Raw genomic sequence first — 19,183 nt, 5'->3', positions numbered from 1 at the left:
ATAACAGTGATACGTTATTTTAATTGTATATTTTTATTTAACTTAATAATCATAATTCACATAGCATTATTCGAAATAGTAACTGCGTAAGAACAATAGTTGTTTAATGTTGAAGTCAAAGAACTTTTATTTTACGAAAATAGATTATCTTGTTTAATATATTTGAAGTAATGTACTTTAAATATGTATTAAATATTTTAATAATTTGTTTTCACACTACACACACTTATACCTGTATGTATATATTGCAAAGATTATGTAAGTATTTATTCGATATAAGAGTACACACTGCAATAACACTATACACGATATGATATAAGTATTTATGTAGTTTATTTTTTTTTCTGTTTCGGGACGCATACGTCCGTCACTCTCAGTCAATATAGTATTATGTAACTTGTTGTTGAAATGTTTTTACGCTGTTCTTTGTGTTATTTCTGTTTTAGTTATATTAGTCTTTGTTTTTGTGTTTATTTTTATAATGTGGCGTTACAATAAATGGTTTCTATTTCAATTTTAATAATAACACTTTCGCGCATGCACAGCGGTATCACAGCGAGCCATCACATACCGAGTAATATCGTAGAGAAAGACTGCGACTTACATGAAGAGCTTATATAGCTTGCTTGTTTTGTTTATACTCGTCTTCGAGCACAACCTAGTCGGCACGTATTGGATCTTTTCATTGTCTTTCCTAAATTCGGCGGCCGAACTTAATTTTGTATAAAAAATTATGTCTTGTCGTATATTTGTGTGCGTCACGTGTAAATGTAGTGCATAAAACCTATTCATACGGAGTTCTCGTACGATATTTTACACGATCGTACCATGAGATTGTGAGGCTCTGCGTTAGGCAGCGAGACGCGTTGCCAATTTTGTGCATTAACATTGTCCGCAACTACTAACTGTAGCCGTAACAACGTTGTGGAGCTCTATTTAAACGCAAAACGCGCCATTGTTAAATTGTAAAATAAAAATGAATTAAGTATTTATTGGAGAATATTAGAGCAGAATTCGGTATTATGTGTGTTACTTTTGGCTAGGCTAGCTGTGCCTATTTGCCTATATATGAGATGCACGCTGGCCACAGCATGACGCCAAGAATAAGCTACGGCATAAGCTTGGTAGCAAGAGCACAATGTCCTTTATAATAATCTCGACGTGTAAAGAAGTCGTATGCTTGATATAATAAAGCCACATATTATTATGATCATACATCAATTTATCACAGGAAAATCATAAAAATGGTAGAATTCAAACAATTTCTTTCGTAAAATCTTTACCTGTCTCCTAAAATTTTGTCTACTTGCAAATGTGGCCTATTTATAAGTACTTTTTCTCTCTTTCAGGCTTCTTGTATTCCTCTTTTTCTACCAGCATCGTTTACTAGTCAGATCACCCTCCACGTCATGGCCGGCGTCGCTTCTGGAGGTCTCTTTACCGTCATACCGACCTACATTAGAGAGATAAACAATAGTCATAGAGCGGTAATTTAAATTTCATTACCTACTTGTGTCTTGTCATGTTCTATGAGCACCTGAGCAACGGAACTCACTCTGAGGGACAACCAGAAACTCTCTGGTCAGTTAATTTTCGTAATTGGTCTTGGAAATCGAACCCGTGACCTCCTCAAACCGTTGAGACTTGAAAGAGTTTAGATTGTACGATAACTTTAATAAAATTGATAACTTATCAGTATTCCTGTTGCTGGTGTAAACAGAGATCTGGTATTCAATTCAAACCAAATTTTACAATTTTGCATCTACTGCCCCTTGACCGTTAAATTTAAAAGGCAGGCTGATGTTCAGCATGAAACAAATGTCAAAATCTATTAATTTCATTTCTAACAACTGGAACATAGAGATCGACATTTCACTTTGAAGGCCAGGCTTTTGAGTTTTGTGGAACGAACTCTGGTCTTTGATGTCCTTGAATGCTGAATCCTGAAAAATGATATAAGGCAATAACGCATACAATTGCAATTCCAGGTGTTCCTATCCCTGATGGTGGTAATGGCAAATGCAGGCTATATGACGGAGTTGATAATAGACTTGGAAGCTATGATGTTTGTCATGGTGGGGTTGGTGGCAGCTCAATTTTTGTCATTGTTGATAATGATGGAAACGCCAAGCTATTTGGTCAAAGTTGGGAAGACAGATGTAAGTAAAAACTAAAATATATATGGGCACATGGAACTTGTTAACTTATGTCTCAGAGTGACGAACGCAGTGGCAAAGCTCTGAATGGCAGAACACCTGTTACGGATAGGTGTATTTGTACGGATAGGATAGGTACACGCACACACGCACGCACACACGCACGCAACACACACACACACACACACACACACACACACACACACACACACACAGACAGACACAAACACACACACAGACACACACACAGACACACACACAGGCACACACACAGACACACACACAGACACACACACAAAGACACACACGTCTTGTTCCAATTATTAAGTTTTTTAATGACTTATAATAGCTTGCTAAACTAGTGCAATACATAAAATTTTTACTGTTACGTCTGTGGTATAGAGGCCTGGTGATCCATAACACAGGCTTTACCAGTCTCCCATTGTAGCATTATTTATATCTATATTTTTACAAACTGTCATTGTAATCTAAGTAAATTATTGGGGGCTATTAGGAGCTATTGATTTTCTATTATATCATGTTGTTGATACATAACCTGTTTGCCAGAAATGCTTTACTTGCTCCGTCCTAATGCGTACGGCAAAGGAATGAATACATTACCAGCATCTGTGTTTCCCCAAAAGTACAATTTAAGGCTATTCAAAGCTAAAGCGAATAGGCATGATATCAATTCATCTCTTAACGTATATTTATACAAATATGTAAAATATTATTTGAATGATCAACTAAGAAACACCGAAACAAAACCGTGCAGCCTGGTAGACTTGACATTTGAGTTGGCAAAAAATCACTGAAAAACAACCATCACACACGACACGGTAGTCTATCTCCCGATCCCACTTTTAAGACGAGATAGAAGACTAGAACACTCCGCCATTCATAATCAGCAACAACAGACGCAAAATCGAAGGTATCGATTCGCCCCATAGGTTTGCTTGTGGTTCGAGGTTAGTTTACTTTGCTCCCGTCACACCCTTATTTTCCACAAACACCAAGTTTAGTACATACTGTTACTATAGTAATTTATTAGCAGCAGAGCAGTAGTACTGGTTTTCTTTAGCACCGCAATTCAAGTGACAGAGACCGTCGTCCGAGTTTTTTAAAGTAGTATATAAAAAATTCTGAGAATCCATTTAAAGTTGTGACAATTTTTATTCCTGACATTAAAACTCATATTTCCAAGTCATGCTTTTCAGTACGTCTCAAAATATTACTTTACATTTTGACACTTGAATACATTGTGTGTGATGTTTTTTTAAGAATTTTCCTGGAGCTTGTGGGAGAAATCAAAAATTAAGTTACTTAGTCCTAGTAGTAAAATGTTTAAATACATATTATGTCCGCCGAAGGATGCCCGTAAAACTTAAAGGGCTCGTGTACAATAGTATCATTAAACTTGTGCTTATTTACGCGCGCGAAACCTGGACTGGACACAGCGCCACGTCCATACTATCCAAGTGGCGGAGATGAAGATGCTCGATGGATGTTTGAAGACGCTTTTTTAAAACTCTTTATTAAATTATTTATTAAAAAATAATACGGGTCCTAAAGACGCTAGAAGTCCCTGAATATTTATTTCTAACCAAATATTTGCCTTTAAGGGGACATTTATAAAATTCCCTAGATCTAGCGACTATGTCCCTAAAATGGCTTCACTGGCGGGCGAGGACAAACCAGCAACTAATGGCGCATTTACACCAAGTCGTTAGTTGACTTACGCTTGCCCGCCTCGCCTTCGGCAAGACGACGTAGTCTGCCGAAAGCGGCAGACGACTTGGTGTAAACGGCGAGTCGACTGCATCGCGTTTGGCGAGCGAAATAGTCTGCCGAAGGCCGGCAGACGACTGTGTAAACGACGCGTAGACTACATCGTGTTCGGCAGACGACCTGGTGTAAATGCGCCATAAACCGAGTGTACGCGGAAGGAGCGCGATAAGGTACCGAGCGCGGGCCACTCGAACGCGCAGTTTGCGTCGATGCCATAAAATATGCATGAAAAATCTCGCCCGGAATTTGTGCTCGCGTTCAGCCACCACTAGTGGCCAAATGGGCTGGGGTGGCTTTATGTAAACGACACGCAAGATCGTGGTCGATGTGAGTGAGATTCGCAATGGGTAAAGTCACTTGATAATTTCTTGTTCCATCCAGAGTTTCTTTCTTAGACACGAAAGAAAGTACCAGTGATGGCATAATATGAAAATATGAGTAAGAATAATAAATAGCCAACGAATTGTATTATTGCATCACTCCATGTGCTGTTTGTTCTTAATTTCGCACGCTATATAGCGAAGGGCTAATTAAAAAAAATATGGGGGTACCAAGTACGCAATATCCTGTAACATTCCTATAATAATATTACACATATTAGCACTGCAAGCAGGATTTTCATTCGTAATATCGGCGACGTGATATTGCGAAGAATATCATTTATATAGCCACTTATTTTATTCCAAAGAGTACCATTGACATTTTACTTGTTAACTAAAGCTTTTTTTTATGATAGTAAGCCGTGACAGTGGCAGAGCCGTTCAGTGTTTTAAATCGCAAAGATCAGAAGGACACAGCCACCACGCCCGTCACCCTGAGACATAAGTTGACAAGTCTAATGTGCCTGTAATTTCACTACGACCCTTAAAATCCAGAACGCAGTAATACTCCTAATACTACTTAGCGGCAGAAATAGGTCAGGTGTTTTCCTGGACGACCTCTTTCTTAGGGAGCTCTACTAATGCTAAATTTAAAATAAACATGAAGTTAGTGATGAAAACTTCGTTCCTACACTTTTATTTCCAATGGATTTTTGAACAGAGTAATATTACGTCAGGTAGTTTTTAAATACCCCAAACTTTATTCGTAACGTAATAAATATAAGTCTAACTTTAAATTGTTTTGACATTTCTTGTGCCAGATACATTGACTTACAAATAAATGGACGACGGGTCTAATACAAAAACCACGAAAAAAATGTCCCAAGTCAACCTATTTAAACGTAGTTACATGTAAAGGAATATAAAAAAGCTAAAACGTTGAATTTAAATTGTAATGTCATCGCAGTACTGTCTAATTTTGCTTGCTTCGCTGTCAGTCGAACAAACGAAGACTAAAGCGTGAATGACGCTCTGTATACTATTTTAACGCCCTATAAGTTCGGACACTTTTTAGCGCGGACCCGACGTCCATATAATTGTAAGTCAATGATTAGAGCCAACTAGAAGGGAAGGAATGGGATTACATCAACTGCATATGTGTTTCCCGAAAGCTGTGATTTGGGGCTATTTAAGGTTAGAATTAAAAGTCGATACAACCTCGAATGGCTTTGGTTGATTCCGCATAACAAGAAATTGTCGAATCAATCACTGAAAAAATATATAGCATAACTTTAAAAAAAAAACCGACCTCAAAAATTCGTGGAATTGTCAAGTTTTATTGAAATCGCTTACCGGAAAGTGCACGAAACCGAATTCCTCCCCTTGTTTGCTACCCTTAAAGGTGGAATATTGCCACCAATTGCCGGAGTTATCGCGTAACATACATACAAAAAAAAAAAGAAAAATGCAGTCGAATTCAGAACCTCCTCATTTTTTTTGAAGATTCTTAAAAATATTCACAATAGAAAAAAAAACACAACCTTACCTCGAAATTTCACAAGAAAACCGCTGTGTTCAATAAGGAATTTACATATACCAATGATTTTTTAACCGACTTCAAAAAGGAGGAGATTCTTTTTTTGTTGGAAAGAGGGTACTTCCATAGTGGTCCCATTTCATTTTAAAGAAAATCATCCACCTCGTAGGATAACTGTTCACGCATGAAGATTCATTTTTATAAATAGCGCCTAACTTTAATTTAGGAGCAATTACTTTAATGGTTGATTTTGCTATTTCTCAAATTCAAGGCGTTTTTCTCTCAATATACTTTGAGTAGTGACAACCGATTTTTATTATCTCCAGTGTCAAGTCCTGTATAGTGGCGATCTAGGGGATATTTCAATAAGGTCGGTTTTTTAGTACTCTCTATTGAGATTATTATTATTTCGTCTGAACGAAATAGAACACGTATACTAATATGATATACATTTTTCAAATGGTTTTAATTTCGTTTGTAATAGAATAAATTCTGAAATAAAATCCAGTGTATCGATTCTTAATGTTAGAACTGATTAGAAAATAATATATATAACCCAGAAACAAAAGTCGTGTTACAGATGTAGTCTGACTGTTCAGACTTGGCTAATTTGTTCTGTATCTTTTTAGGGTTGTGTTTATTTTTATTGCTGCTAATATTTGGAATTTATTCATTCATTTTATCTTTATTGCTTGCCACATGGTTTCACATTAGATCAGGAGAGCACTACAAATTATTAATTACAAATATAAATATCTCTCATTTCATTATATCATTTATCTTTCAGATAGCAAAGAAAAACTTGGCGGAACTATATTGCCTCCAAGTAGACGATGCGGCTGTGTCAAAGGAACTACAAACTTTAAAAGACGAGATGGACAGAGTGTTTGTGACAAAATTCCACTGCTTTGGGATTTGTAAGTGCTTTCATTTTCTGTCATATATATGTTGACGCATGAAGGAAACGTGACGGGTCCATAATAAAATAAGTCCAGATGGTTGTTGGATATCAGTTTATTCTTCGAGGTTTCAGACAAGAATGAATAAAACGGTGCGACGCTCGGGTATTTATAGGACGATCAAAACAAGTTTCCAGGTGGGCTGTTAGGGTTGTGGCGTGACAAATGACTGCACGTGTTTCGTTGTTTTGATCGTTTTAAAAAACACAACGAGACTATAACTAGTTCGTAATACTAATTAATAATTATAATTACAATTAAATAGGTATTTTCATAGGTAGTAATATGACATAACAATTAATTATACAGTGCAAACCTCGTGTGTTTATATGCGATCAAAACAAGTTGCAAGGCTTTTTGTTTTGATCGTTTTTTTTTAAACACCACGAGGCTGTAATTAATTTGTAGTATAATAATTAAATAACATAATTTAATTATATAAGAGCTTATTACATTAAGGTATTTAATTTGAAAATAATCAACAATAATTCTATTATTTAAGCTAAATCGCGGGTAAAAAAGTCGTAGGCGCTATCATATATATATAAATAGAAGCCGCATGTATACCTACTTCGCATGCCCAATGTAAGTTAAAAACTCTTAGTTGCCGCTACTACGCTTCAGAACGCGCCCGGCCGTTATCGTAGTTAAACATTGGCCGAGAAGGCAAAAAACACCACAACTATGAATAGATGTATATACAGGGACGTTTTCTTCCTCAGTTAAGTAATTTTGTAATCAGAATATCCTTAATTTATTTTGAATTCAATTCTTCTCCGTTTGAATGAACTTCGAGAAAACAAATATGCAAAAGAGTACATGCCGCATTCGTAATACATTGCGCCTTTTACTTGGTGCGGTACACATATGGTCCTTCTTTAGTAGCCCATGAATAACAAACGAGCGAAACTTTCTTATAATACATTCAGTTTCGTGGTACGGTCACTTCGTCATGTTATTTACGATTAGTGATGTTCACTTGATGCAACACTGTTATTGATTCTGATCGATTTAGGAAACAAAGCGATAATAATTCTTAAGACCTTAGAAATTTTCATAAAAATATTCATTCATTCTTATTTCACGGCTTCTTATAATCAATTAGTACTTGAAAAATCATTATTCTAAATACGTGGTTCGCGTTTTCGGTGTGATCAATCGCTTTAGTGCCGAAGGAGGTTTCTTGTCACTAAATAGCGCTTGTTACGTCATCGGAGATACAAAAACTGTACCACGCTTTGTTTTCATACAGATAGCGGTACTTGTAGTGTCTATTTAGATATATATATCTGTCGAATTCACCTAAATCAGGTGCTGAAATATTGCCTCATTCAATGACTTGACGACCCCGCCGAATAAATAAGTTTTATCAGTTACTATTCTATAACGGTCTACCAAAAAATATACGAGATACCTAAGTATATTGTCTAAAGTATGTGCTACTTTGTTACATGATAGGATGTACTACACCCGATCATAAGAAAGGATTTCAAACAGACTAAAATTAAAATTTTGAAACGAATTATTTCAGAACAAAATATCTATGTTTATATGGAAATATTTATATTTAAGTACTACAGAGAACCTGCTACATTTTGGTTTTCAGCTGAAGAATTTATCCCAAAATTTGAAAATTGCTTGTTTAACGATGCGCCCCACCTCCCGCTGCCCCGTCATTCGCCATCGGGCGCTTGTTGACGTGGGATCTGTGTCAAATTTTCTCCGCCTATTCTTATCGGTTAAAAAACCGACTTCAAAAAAATTATTAGGTTCTCAATTCGACTGTATATATGTTACGCGCTAACTCCGGTATTTGTGAACCGATTTTCATGATTCTTTTTTTGTTGGAAAAAGGGTACCTCCATAGTGGTCCTATTTCATTTTGAAGAAAATCATCTACCTCTAAGGGTGCTGTACACGCATGAACATTCATTTTTATAAACAGCGCCTAAATTTTACTGAAAGAGCAATTATTTTAATGGTTGGTTTTGTTATTCTCCAATTCAAGGCGTTTTTCTCTCAATATACTTTGAGTAGTGAAAACCGATTTTTATTATTTCCTGTGTCAAGTCCTGTATAGTGGCGAACAAGGGGATATTTCAATAAAACTTGGCAAATAGATGTAATTCCACGTACTTTTGAGGTCGGATTTTTTTAGTACTCTGTACTGAGATTATATTCATATCAATATATACAGCGCGTGAGTTGCAGGACGCGCGGGGCGGTCCCCCACACCTCACCTAAAATCAGGTTTTCCGACATCTGACTTAAAAAAGTCCAAGTTATGGCGTTCGGGGAATAAGTCCGCAGGTAGGGAATTGCACTCTCCAGCCGCTCGCCACACAAATGTGGAAACGAAACGCTTCGTGTGTATCCTGGGAATATCCAACATAGGGGTGGAATCCCAGCCCACGTCTAGTCGTCTGATCATGGAAAGAAGAAGGCGGAATCAAATTCTGCAAATCCGTCACACACTCTCCGTGATATATCCTGTTGAATACCGATAAGCAGGCAACTTTACGAATGTGTTAAAGGCTCTGCAGCTTCGCCTCTACTAATTCCGAGTCACCTATAGCCTTTGGCACGCTTATCGATTGAATCCAAGGTGACCAGTTGATATTTAGCAGAGCCATCTCATTAGTGGCAACCGACGACCGGACTTGTGCTTGGTACAGCTGAAGGAACTGTCCCGGTGCAACAAACTCGTAAACAAATTCGTAAGATCTGACTAGGTCTATAGTTCAGTTAATTATGAACGGTGGCGTCGGCATGGCAACGAACACTGGTTCGAGTCCAATCAGATCGAAGGATCTTTTCTTTGTGTTCAATGATAAACTTTTTCCTTAATGAATACGAAATGTTGTTTTAAAGAACTGTCCGAAAAGAGTCTAACTTTATGCAAATTCTTCAAGTCATTAAAACATTTTCTATTGTTTTTAAAATTCGTAAGGCTCAACTTACACTGGCTCAGAGTCCAACCGTCGCGCCGCGTACTATTTTCAACCTGTTTCCTATTCCATATATCCTATTTTTCAACTTTAAATTTTCAACGCTTGGCGACGCGCGTCGACACGCGACGTCCCCCGTTTCCATATTTGCATAACACAAGTTTGTACCTTAATAATGGGAAAATAGAGATGAATATAGTATAGGCGAGAAACATGACGCGTCGCGACGCTTCGACTCTGGCCATTGTGAGTTGAATCTATCACTACGAAATGAACTTTCAATATATAAAAAAAACAGTTTTTTCTCAAATATGCTCGGAAATGTTTGCATTACTTTCAAAAAACGAACACGGGAAGTTTGTTATATAAGGACCGTGTGAATTCTTTCCGGCCAAGGCCTGAAAAATAAGTAGAAAATCCGACGTGACGGGTGCACGATCTTTCACTTGCGTTCCGCGTTAACGCGTCTCTCGCTTGCGCCGGCCGCTTGCGTTGCGCGCCTATTTTAAAACAAGAGGCAATATTAATAGGGTTTAATATTCATTTACTCTTTTCCCCACATTGTTTGAGAAAAGCACTATACATGCCTCGGCGGTAACGGGAATTGCATGACGCGTATTAATTCGTCCAGCAATCCGTTACTTTCCGGTCTCTGCAATAATGTACTATATCAACATAAAACTGAGCGGTATTATTCTTTTCTTTTTTGTATAAAATTTTCTTGACAACAAACAGTAACGATATTATCAAATATCTGTCTAGTTCGCTATGTGGCAGACAGATTAGACGGCCCGGAAGACTGACTGTCTTCTTAACTTACTGTTGATTTATGACAAAAATAACACGACAAACATTGGAAAAATAAAGTTTGATTTTCATTTGCCACGACATGTTTACTCATGTTGGTTTTTCATATGACAGTTTTCTTTTTACGTAAAGAAATTACTACTTATTTAAAATATAAAACGCTTAATACATTTACGTTTTCCGCTATGACAGTAAGCAAAAGAATTCGTACTGATACCTTACTTGTTTCTGCCGCCAAGTAGTAATGTAAGCGTTACTGCGTTACGGTTTTGAAGAGTACTTAAAGGTGCTGGTGAAATTATAGGCACAAAGGATTTGTTTACTTATTTTATTTATATTTTTTATTTTATTTATTAGGTTCATCAACAGTTGTTACATCAAATAACATGTTCAATTTGCATTGATTAGTATTAAGCCAAGATGCACAACTAGTGACAGATGAAACTGCAACTTGCATTGAGCAGATTAGTCTTAATATTTAAGTACTATGAAATCGAATACAATTACAAAAGAAACAAAACAATACAAATAATTGATAGATTAAAAACATGAAAATTAATAATAATACTTATAGATAAGATGTTTACATGCTAATTATTGCTCTGCGGAGACTGGTTAGCGAGTCCGAGAACATATCCACTGTGGCACTATGCTCATTGTGTCATTTAGACAGACTGATGAGTTCAGACCTAGTTTAGTTCTTCTAAATGGTGGCCACAGAAGGGCAACAATTCATTGCTGTCAATTGCGGACAATCAATTTTGTTATTTAAAATTTTGTGTAAGAAACTAAGGTCCAAAAGATCTCTGCGCTTTTCAAGCGATACCATTTGAAACATTTTCAGTCTCGATTTATATGAGCGAATTGTTTTAGTCGCTTATGTCTCAGAGTGACTGGCGCAATGGCAGTGCTTTTCAGATCTTTTCGATTTCACAGGAGTGTCGTAAGCTATCAGACGCATGACTTGTTTATCCCGTTACTTGTAGGGCTAGAACAACAGGGCGGAACTTGCGCGAGAGCGACAATAAGCGCGAGATCCCTATGCAAGAATAGTAGTATCGTGCTAGCCCTATTGGTATCATAAAAATCTCTGTACAAAGTACTAAAAAATCTACCTCAAAAGTCATTCGTCCCCTGGTTTGCCATCCTTAGAGGTGGAATATTTTTTTCAAATTGAAATGGTACCACTACTGAGATATCCTCTTTCCAACTAAAAAGAATCAACCAAATCGGGTCACAAATGCTGGAGTTGAGAATTGAGAACCTCCTCCTTTTTTTGAAGTGTGTTAAAAAGAATATCGATAGACACTCTATTCACTAATTATATATAACACAGATATAGATTAAAAACAAAAGAAAAAAGCCTTCATGTTGTAGCAACGCCCACGTTCTGGCGAACTAAAAACTCAGTTAGAAAGTGCTCTATGTGTTAGCTGTACGATCGTTTTGTTGTCTGTTTTGTTATAACATTCTATAATTTTTGTCAACCAATTATATCAATACATAATACATCGCACTGTTGGTCATAAAGTAACGAAAGAAATGAAATTATTTTTCCGGATTTAAATCGCGTATATTTGTTTTATCAAACATACCAACGTTTTGGGCCCTTTACATTTAGGTCCCATGATCACGGTCACAGTCAACCGCGATCATGGTTAGTTTCATTTCCTATGTGTAACAATCGCGAAAACCTAAGAACTTAATAAATTGTATTTATTTCCACACACTTTTACAAAAATTACAATTACATATTATTATATATATAGATGTATTATTGTATATATTATGGTATTATATAGATGAAATGGTATTAGAAATACATTACCTCCATGTTTGGATATATTATTCGCTTTGAGATTTGAACACTTGAATGTGTCACTACCGAGCAGAAAATAAATGTGTTTGTCTATTTTATACTGAAAGTAAACGACAGAAAGGCAATTTATTTCTTGTATGTTACAAGAACTTGCATTTATCTCCAGTGCAGTAGGATGGCTGTTTGTTTCGACGTAATATATTAGGTCCAACAAAATTTACTGTAACAATTTTACGGCCACGTTCATTGCATGAAAACAAACAGCTAGAAGTTTCAGAAGCATTAAAATAATACTTTACTTGGCCATTTTATCTTCCACTACTATCTTTAGTCGAAGATTGTTTGTTTTATGATTATGATAAAATTGCAAAGACCAAAGGAGCAGTCGCTGCTTCCATGAGACTTGTTTTAAGTTTTAAGTCTTACACTATCGAGTTCTTAGGTTTCGATTGTTACACATAGGAAATGAAACTATTTTTCCGGATTTAAATCGCGTATATTTGTTTTTTCAAACAAACCGACGTTTCGGGCCCTTTACAGGTCCCATTGACCGTGGTCAACCGTGACCATGGGACCTGTAAAGGGCCTGAAACGTCGGTTTGTTTGAGAAAACAAATATACGCAATTTAAATCCGGAAATGTAGTTTCATTTCCTAAGTCTTACACTTTTTTTTTCAAAAAGTATTCATGATTCCTTTTTTTTCCAGTGAAGAATCCAATATATAGAGATGCGACAAAAATAGGCGTAGTTCTCTATATATCCTTAGTTCTTTGTGGAAGTATAGCATTCCTGGACCACGATAAAGTGTTGGCTCAGTTGAAAATGACCTTCGGATTGGAGAAAACTTTGCTTTTGAGCAGCATGTTCGCTGGAAGTGTCTTTTGTTTATGTATTGTGCACTTTGTTGAAAGAAAAGTGAGTAATATATCTTGGTTCCACTAAACTAAGCTATTGCAGAGAATTAAATTTCTATTCTGATAAGACTAATGTTGACAATGGCCTCTAAGGTTTTCGAAATAGTTGTGCATTGGAAAATTGGAGTGTTTTAGGCCACTGAGCCGCACAAAATTGAGACGAGTTTGTAAATGTAGACTCTTGGACTTGAGTTTTTTTTTACAACACTAGTCTAATGAGAGTTTATGCTATAGATGCTATAAAGGAGAACCATTTGCAGCAATAGGACGTATAATTGGTTAGCAATGACGATGACTTAAGAAAGTATAAAAAGGCTGGTTAAGGACCATTTGATGAAATATGGTAACATCAAAATTCCAAATGACTTCGGTAGCCTAACGGCTTACACTGTGGCTGCTAGAAGAGAAGGATATCGGGTTCGATTCCCGGTAGAGCCCATTTTAGAAAGGAACTTTTGTAAATTAGTACCGGTCCTTGTGTTCTGGTTCTTGATTTGAGTTTTGAGTTAATTATTGTGAAATATCTGGGAATGCATTTAGACCGTAACCTGGAAGAAACACTTTCAAACCAAAAGAGATGAGATCAAATTGAAATTTAAAGGGTTCCTCTGCCTGATCGGGTGAAATTCAAAACTGGTTATTGACAACAAAATATAAATTTTGATCTTATGGCATACTGGGGCTCTGGGGCGCTGCTAGCAACTCTAATGTAATGATTCTCCAAAGGGTGCAGAGCAATAGTACTCTGACCAATATCAAATGTGCCATGGTTTATATAAGCAAAGGAGATCTACGAATTTCTTGACATTCCCACAGTTAGAGAAGAAATAGCTTCCTGGTGAGAAATACAGAACCCGGCTACAACACCACCCAAATCAACTAGCCAAACAGCTCACTATGCTTGAAAGTATAAGACGACTAAAAAAAGGAGTGACATCTTTGACCACGATAGTCAGCAAAATATCTGACGACACAATATGCAGGGCTCGGCTCCACTGCGGGGTAGCACCCTTTCCGTCATTATATTACATCCCATCTTTTCTCTGGGTATTGACTTAGAATTCACTTCTTACAATAAAAATTCACATAGGCAAAATGTCGATCGTAAATCGGTCTTCGAGGAGGTAGAGCGAAACATCTAATGTAATCCGGTTCATTATGAACAATCTCCTCAGTCAAAGCACTTTTCATTTTGGACTCTTGGTTCAAAAGGTTACTAATGTATCCTGAGGGTAGGCACCGCATCTACCCATTAACTTAATGGCTTAGAGCAAAGGTCCTTAAGAAAATATAGGTTTGTTTTGGGTCATATTATCATTCAACGTTGTCTCATAGTTAGTTAAAAGAAATTTGTTAATCCTGTACATTTCACGCTATTATTACGTATCGGTCGTAAAGAGTAATTGTGTTGGTGGAATTGCAGGCACATGGGGCTTGTTAATTTTATGCTTCAGAGTGACGGACTCAGTGGCAGTACACCTTAGATCTTTACGCAATTACACACAGACCAAAAAACAAATTTAGATAAAAATGTCACTTAACCGGGATCTCCTCATTTAGCGCATACAGGCCAAACCGTTGTGCCACTGAGGCTTTTTTTGAGTATAAAACAAAAAACGACAACATGATTTATTTCCAGTACATCCTGACCTCTGGATTCGTGATCATGGCACTCTCAACAGGGGTCTTAGCAGTCTATACCCAAGCTGACCTCACAGTGGATTCCCTGCAGTGGGTTGCAGTGGCCTCCCTTGGTGTCCTTGTCTTCGGATTCGGGATGTCCTGGGGATTACCTGTTGTTATCATGTGTGAAATTTATAATTTGAAGGTAAGGATTATCAATGCGTTTCAGTGTTTAAAATCATTCAAATTATTTGTTAATGGAAGACCTTCGAGATCATGATAAAGAAGGAGCACAGAGCATTGTCAGTACGGACGAACATGTTGGCCAGCAGATTTACTGCAATCACTAGCTACTTGCAAGCGGGGAATGAACTGTCATTTTACTCCATCTTCAAAAACGACAGACTATAGTTTGTACGTTAGACAATTGATACAAAGTTCATTATTGTTAATGTAAGATGAAAGTAATGGTTTTTGAAAGAGAGGAAGATATGACGAATTGCATGATTTTGATTGAAGTAGATAAAGCGGAACAAGTGAAAGAGTTTGTGTGTTTGGTTACTATGTTTACGTATGATGGAAGATGTGAAAGTGACATTGAAACTGGAGCGAAAGCAGGGAATCAGGTTAATAGTGCTTTGCATGCCTTCATAGGCAACCAGAAATTGTCTAAAAATGCACGAATGTCTGTGCATGGGGGTGCTGGTTCCTACAGTTATGAATGGTAGTTAATGTTGTGTTTGGCAAAAGAAGCACGAAATTAGAATTAATGCACACAAAGATGGAGAACGTGTAAGCATCCTTTGGTTCGGATATGTAGAGAGAATGAATGAAAGAAGACTGACGAAACAGATTTATACGGCGAGGGTAAGTTGGTATGGGTCGACCAAGGCAAACTTACCATGACCAAATTGAGACCATCCTAAAGAAGTGCCAGGTCAAGAGTACAGTAACCTATCACAAACTCGAACCGAATTATAACGAAACCGTTGTTCTTTCAGGATATGTTGGATATTTATCACAAAGACACGATTAAGTTATGTTAAGTTAGGTTTAAAAGAAAAAATATTTTCCTCTCAAAATTACTTTCGAGGTTATGAAAATTCGAGCATACGTTATTTCTGGAAAATGTCATTTCGGACTTCTGATAGGTAACCACCACTCTTAACCGAAGAGCATGTATGAAAGCACTAATGCGTGTTGATGAGGCGAGAGAGATGTGTGTCAGGACTGTAGCAAGTGGAAGACTGTTGCCTCTGCCTGCCCCGATGGGAAAAGGGCGTGAGGTAGATGTTTAAAGTTCATTATGCTATATACAATTTTATTACAAAAAAATTGTTATCACTCGCTCTCGGCAATGTAAATTGCAACCGTATTCTAACTTGATTCCTGTTTTAGAATTTACAATATTGTCTAAAAACCTTTTTGAATTTAAATAATTAATAGATTCTAACGTTACTTTGCGGAAATCCATGATATACAAAATTAATGTAAATTACTTTACTGCTACGCGAACCCATTGAAGATTAAACCGAGTAAATTAGCGCTGTTTTGAATTTTTTTTTCATACAGTTATTTTAACAAGTTCGTCGCCGGCTACAATTTACAAAAATATTCAAAAAATGACATTAGCTCATGTTATTATGATTGTTTTTGCTCTCATTTGTATACGACGGGTAAGTTTCTAGATCTCGTACCTCAATTATTAATGTGAACTTTTGAGTAGGCACAAAAAACAGATTTACTACAATCTCAGTACAGAGTACTGAAAACCGACCTCAAATGTCATTCATCCCCTAGTTTGCCACCCTTAAAGTTGATATATTTTCTTCAAATTTAAATCGTACTACTACTGAGGAACAAAAAACAAAAAAGAATCATCAAAATCGGTTCATAAATGCCGATTATATGACAATCTGTGATTATACTTTTTATTTGTAACTAAAAAGTGTCCAGAAATTATGCTTTTAACCTTTAATTTAGCTATATTGCGCTTGAAGAGTAAAAATGAGATGTCGCCCAAAACGGAGTGTGCATGTGTAGTCTTTCGCGATTTTTTTTTATTAGACGCGACCTAAACGGAATAATTATTATTACGTTTACACCACGTCGGTCACAATGCCGGGCTGAGAGGTTTGTAGCAGGAGTACGTACACGTAACGTTCGATCGATGCTTACCTAAAATCTGACATAAGTCTGTTGATTTAAATTGACATTTTTTTTCTTTAATTGATTTTTTTCTACGAGTAGAAAAACAGGTACTAAAAAGCCATCAAAAATCTTAAAAACCAAGTGACAAAAGAAGTTTATTAAGGTCGGTCATGTTATATTGCTAAATACGTAACGTTTTACCTGCTGCGGTGTGAACGGATATCGCAGACTCAGGTGTGTCGTACACGACCCCAATAGGTTGAATAGGTATCGGCCATTTTGACCCACCACGGCGATGAACGTGTTACAACCGTTGCATTCGCGGCCGAAGAATTTCTTTAGCCGAGCTTCGATCAATGAACAAAAAAATTCAATACAAGTGCAGCTATTTTGCACCATTTAACCTTTACTGTTTTTGCGGAATAGTAGTCTTAGTATTTTTTTGTTTCAGATTCGACCAACAATGCTCGGATTCCTCTACACCCTATCTCAATTATTAAAACTTATCCACGTAACCACGTACCAATATATAGAAGATTATATGGGATTGTATATAGTTATGTATATATTTGCTGGTGTCAATATATATGCCGGTGTATATTCAATGTTCAAAATACCCGATTTAAAAGGGAAGACAGTTAGGCAAATTGAGAGACAATTGAAAAGAGTACCTTTGCTACATTTTAATGTAATTAAAGTTTAATGTTTTTAGATGTGATTTTATTTATATATTTGGATGGAGGCACATCAATCGCTCTCCAACTGGGGCTCATTTCTCCTAATTTTCTTGAAACCACTTGTCATTTTAATTCCATTGAGATTATAACAATACTTGCTATTTTGTAAAAATTTAGTTGCAATGGCAGTTGAGTCTCAGTGGAATAGCAGTGATACAATATTTATTCATACAATTACTAACAATCGATGTTGGTTTCATAAAGCGACCATGGAAATTAATACGCAAATACATACATACATATGGGAAAAAGCAACTCTCGCAGTTACCCTGCGAGACCAAAAAAGCTGGATCCGAAATAGTGCCAAAGTTAAAGATGTCATGGCTGTCATATATAGCAAATTGTGAGAATGGACGAGAGGCGCTGGACAAGGCGAGTACTTGAGTGGAGACCCAGAGCGGACATCAGAGGGCGCGGCAGACGACACCCGCGGACACGGAGGTCGGGACTGAATGAGTCTGGCATAAGATCCCCAAGAGTGGAAGAAGAGGGAAGAGGCCTACATCCAAGAAGACATGTCAGGACAGTGGCGCCGCCACACGCAAGCGGTGCACTGAAAACGCACCGACTTCGCGCGCGATCACACTCCTCAATGCTTTGAATAGAATAGAATAGAATAGAATAGACATTTATTGCAACACCACAACACATAGATACAAAAAAAAATATATTGATACTACTTAGACAAGCAAAACAAAACAAAAAGACGTAATAAACAAAATTAAAATAAAATGAAATAAGACAATAACAAACAAAGAGCAAAACAGAAAAATACTAAATATAACAACTACAAATGTTGTACTGTCATGTGTGCGGTTGTGGCGTACGCAAAAGGACTTCATTCAGCTTATGCCACAGCCGCAATTGACTGTGGCGCTGGTTTTCAATGAGCCCTGAGCTGAGATGAGTGACGGACGTGTGTGGTTTGCTCACCCAGTATCAGAATTTAGATAATATTCTTTGACAAACAGTATGTTATCGCCGCGGGATACTTCTGTTCGTGAACTACCTTTCTGGCACTGGATCCTTTAGAGTGGTGACCATACTGTTTTTCTTAATTTTTTTTTAAATATTTAGTCAACTTGACTTTTAAACGCTTTGGTAGTGTAAATACTGTAAACTTTCAAGTGTTTTCAATGAATAAATGACTGATGGAAGAGGAGTTTGTTGGAGTAGTGCTTTCAGGATTAACAGAAGAGTACTTGGCTTTTGAACACTAAAAGAGCAAGCATAACGTCGGATTTTGTCGAAACAACACTTCTGAAGTAAGACCATTGTCGAAGTTTCAAATTATATTTCGCATATACATTCTGAAAAACTCAAACGTGCGAGTCTGGATTTGAACCCACGATCCTTTGCTTCAGAGGCAGTAGGTCAAACCATTAAGCTACCAGGGCTTTTTTTCGGATCTAAATGGGGTATA

General features: G+C 36.9%; 1 protein-coding gene across 1 annotated transcript in view; it reads left to right on the top strand.

Annotated features, from left to right (window-relative positions):
* Nucleotides 1-17,741, top strand: part of LOC113229050 (solute carrier family 2, facilitated glucose transporter member 2-like) — a 139,959-nt gene extending 122,218 nt beyond the window's left edge. The window contains exons 3-8 of the mRNA XM_026462532.1: nucleotides 1,350-1,487; nucleotides 1,989-2,159; nucleotides 6,589-6,718; nucleotides 13,042-13,250; nucleotides 14,889-15,077; nucleotides 17,475-17,741. Coding sequence (XP_026318317.1) covers nucleotides 1,350-1,487; nucleotides 1,989-2,159; nucleotides 6,589-6,718; nucleotides 13,042-13,250; nucleotides 14,889-15,077; nucleotides 17,475-17,726 — 1,089 coding nt within the window. The 3' untranslated portion in view covers nucleotides 17,727-17,741. The remainder of the gene's footprint in view (nucleotides 1-1,349; nucleotides 1,488-1,988; nucleotides 2,160-6,588; nucleotides 6,719-13,041; nucleotides 13,251-14,888; nucleotides 15,078-17,474) is intronic.
* Nucleotides 17,742-19,183: the final 1,442 nt, after the last annotated feature.

Source organism: Hyposmocoma kahamanoa, unplaced genomic scaffold, assembly GCF_003589595.1.
Source record: "Hyposmocoma kahamanoa isolate Upper Pololo Valley unplaced genomic scaffold, ASM358959v1 270, whole genome shotgun sequence".
NCBI classification, from domain to species: Eukaryota; Metazoa; Arthropoda; class Insecta; order Lepidoptera; family Cosmopterigidae; genus Hyposmocoma; species Hyposmocoma kahamanoa.
The sequence above is the reverse complement of the archived record's forward strand: the minus strand, read 5'-3'. Positions and strand labels throughout refer to the sequence as shown.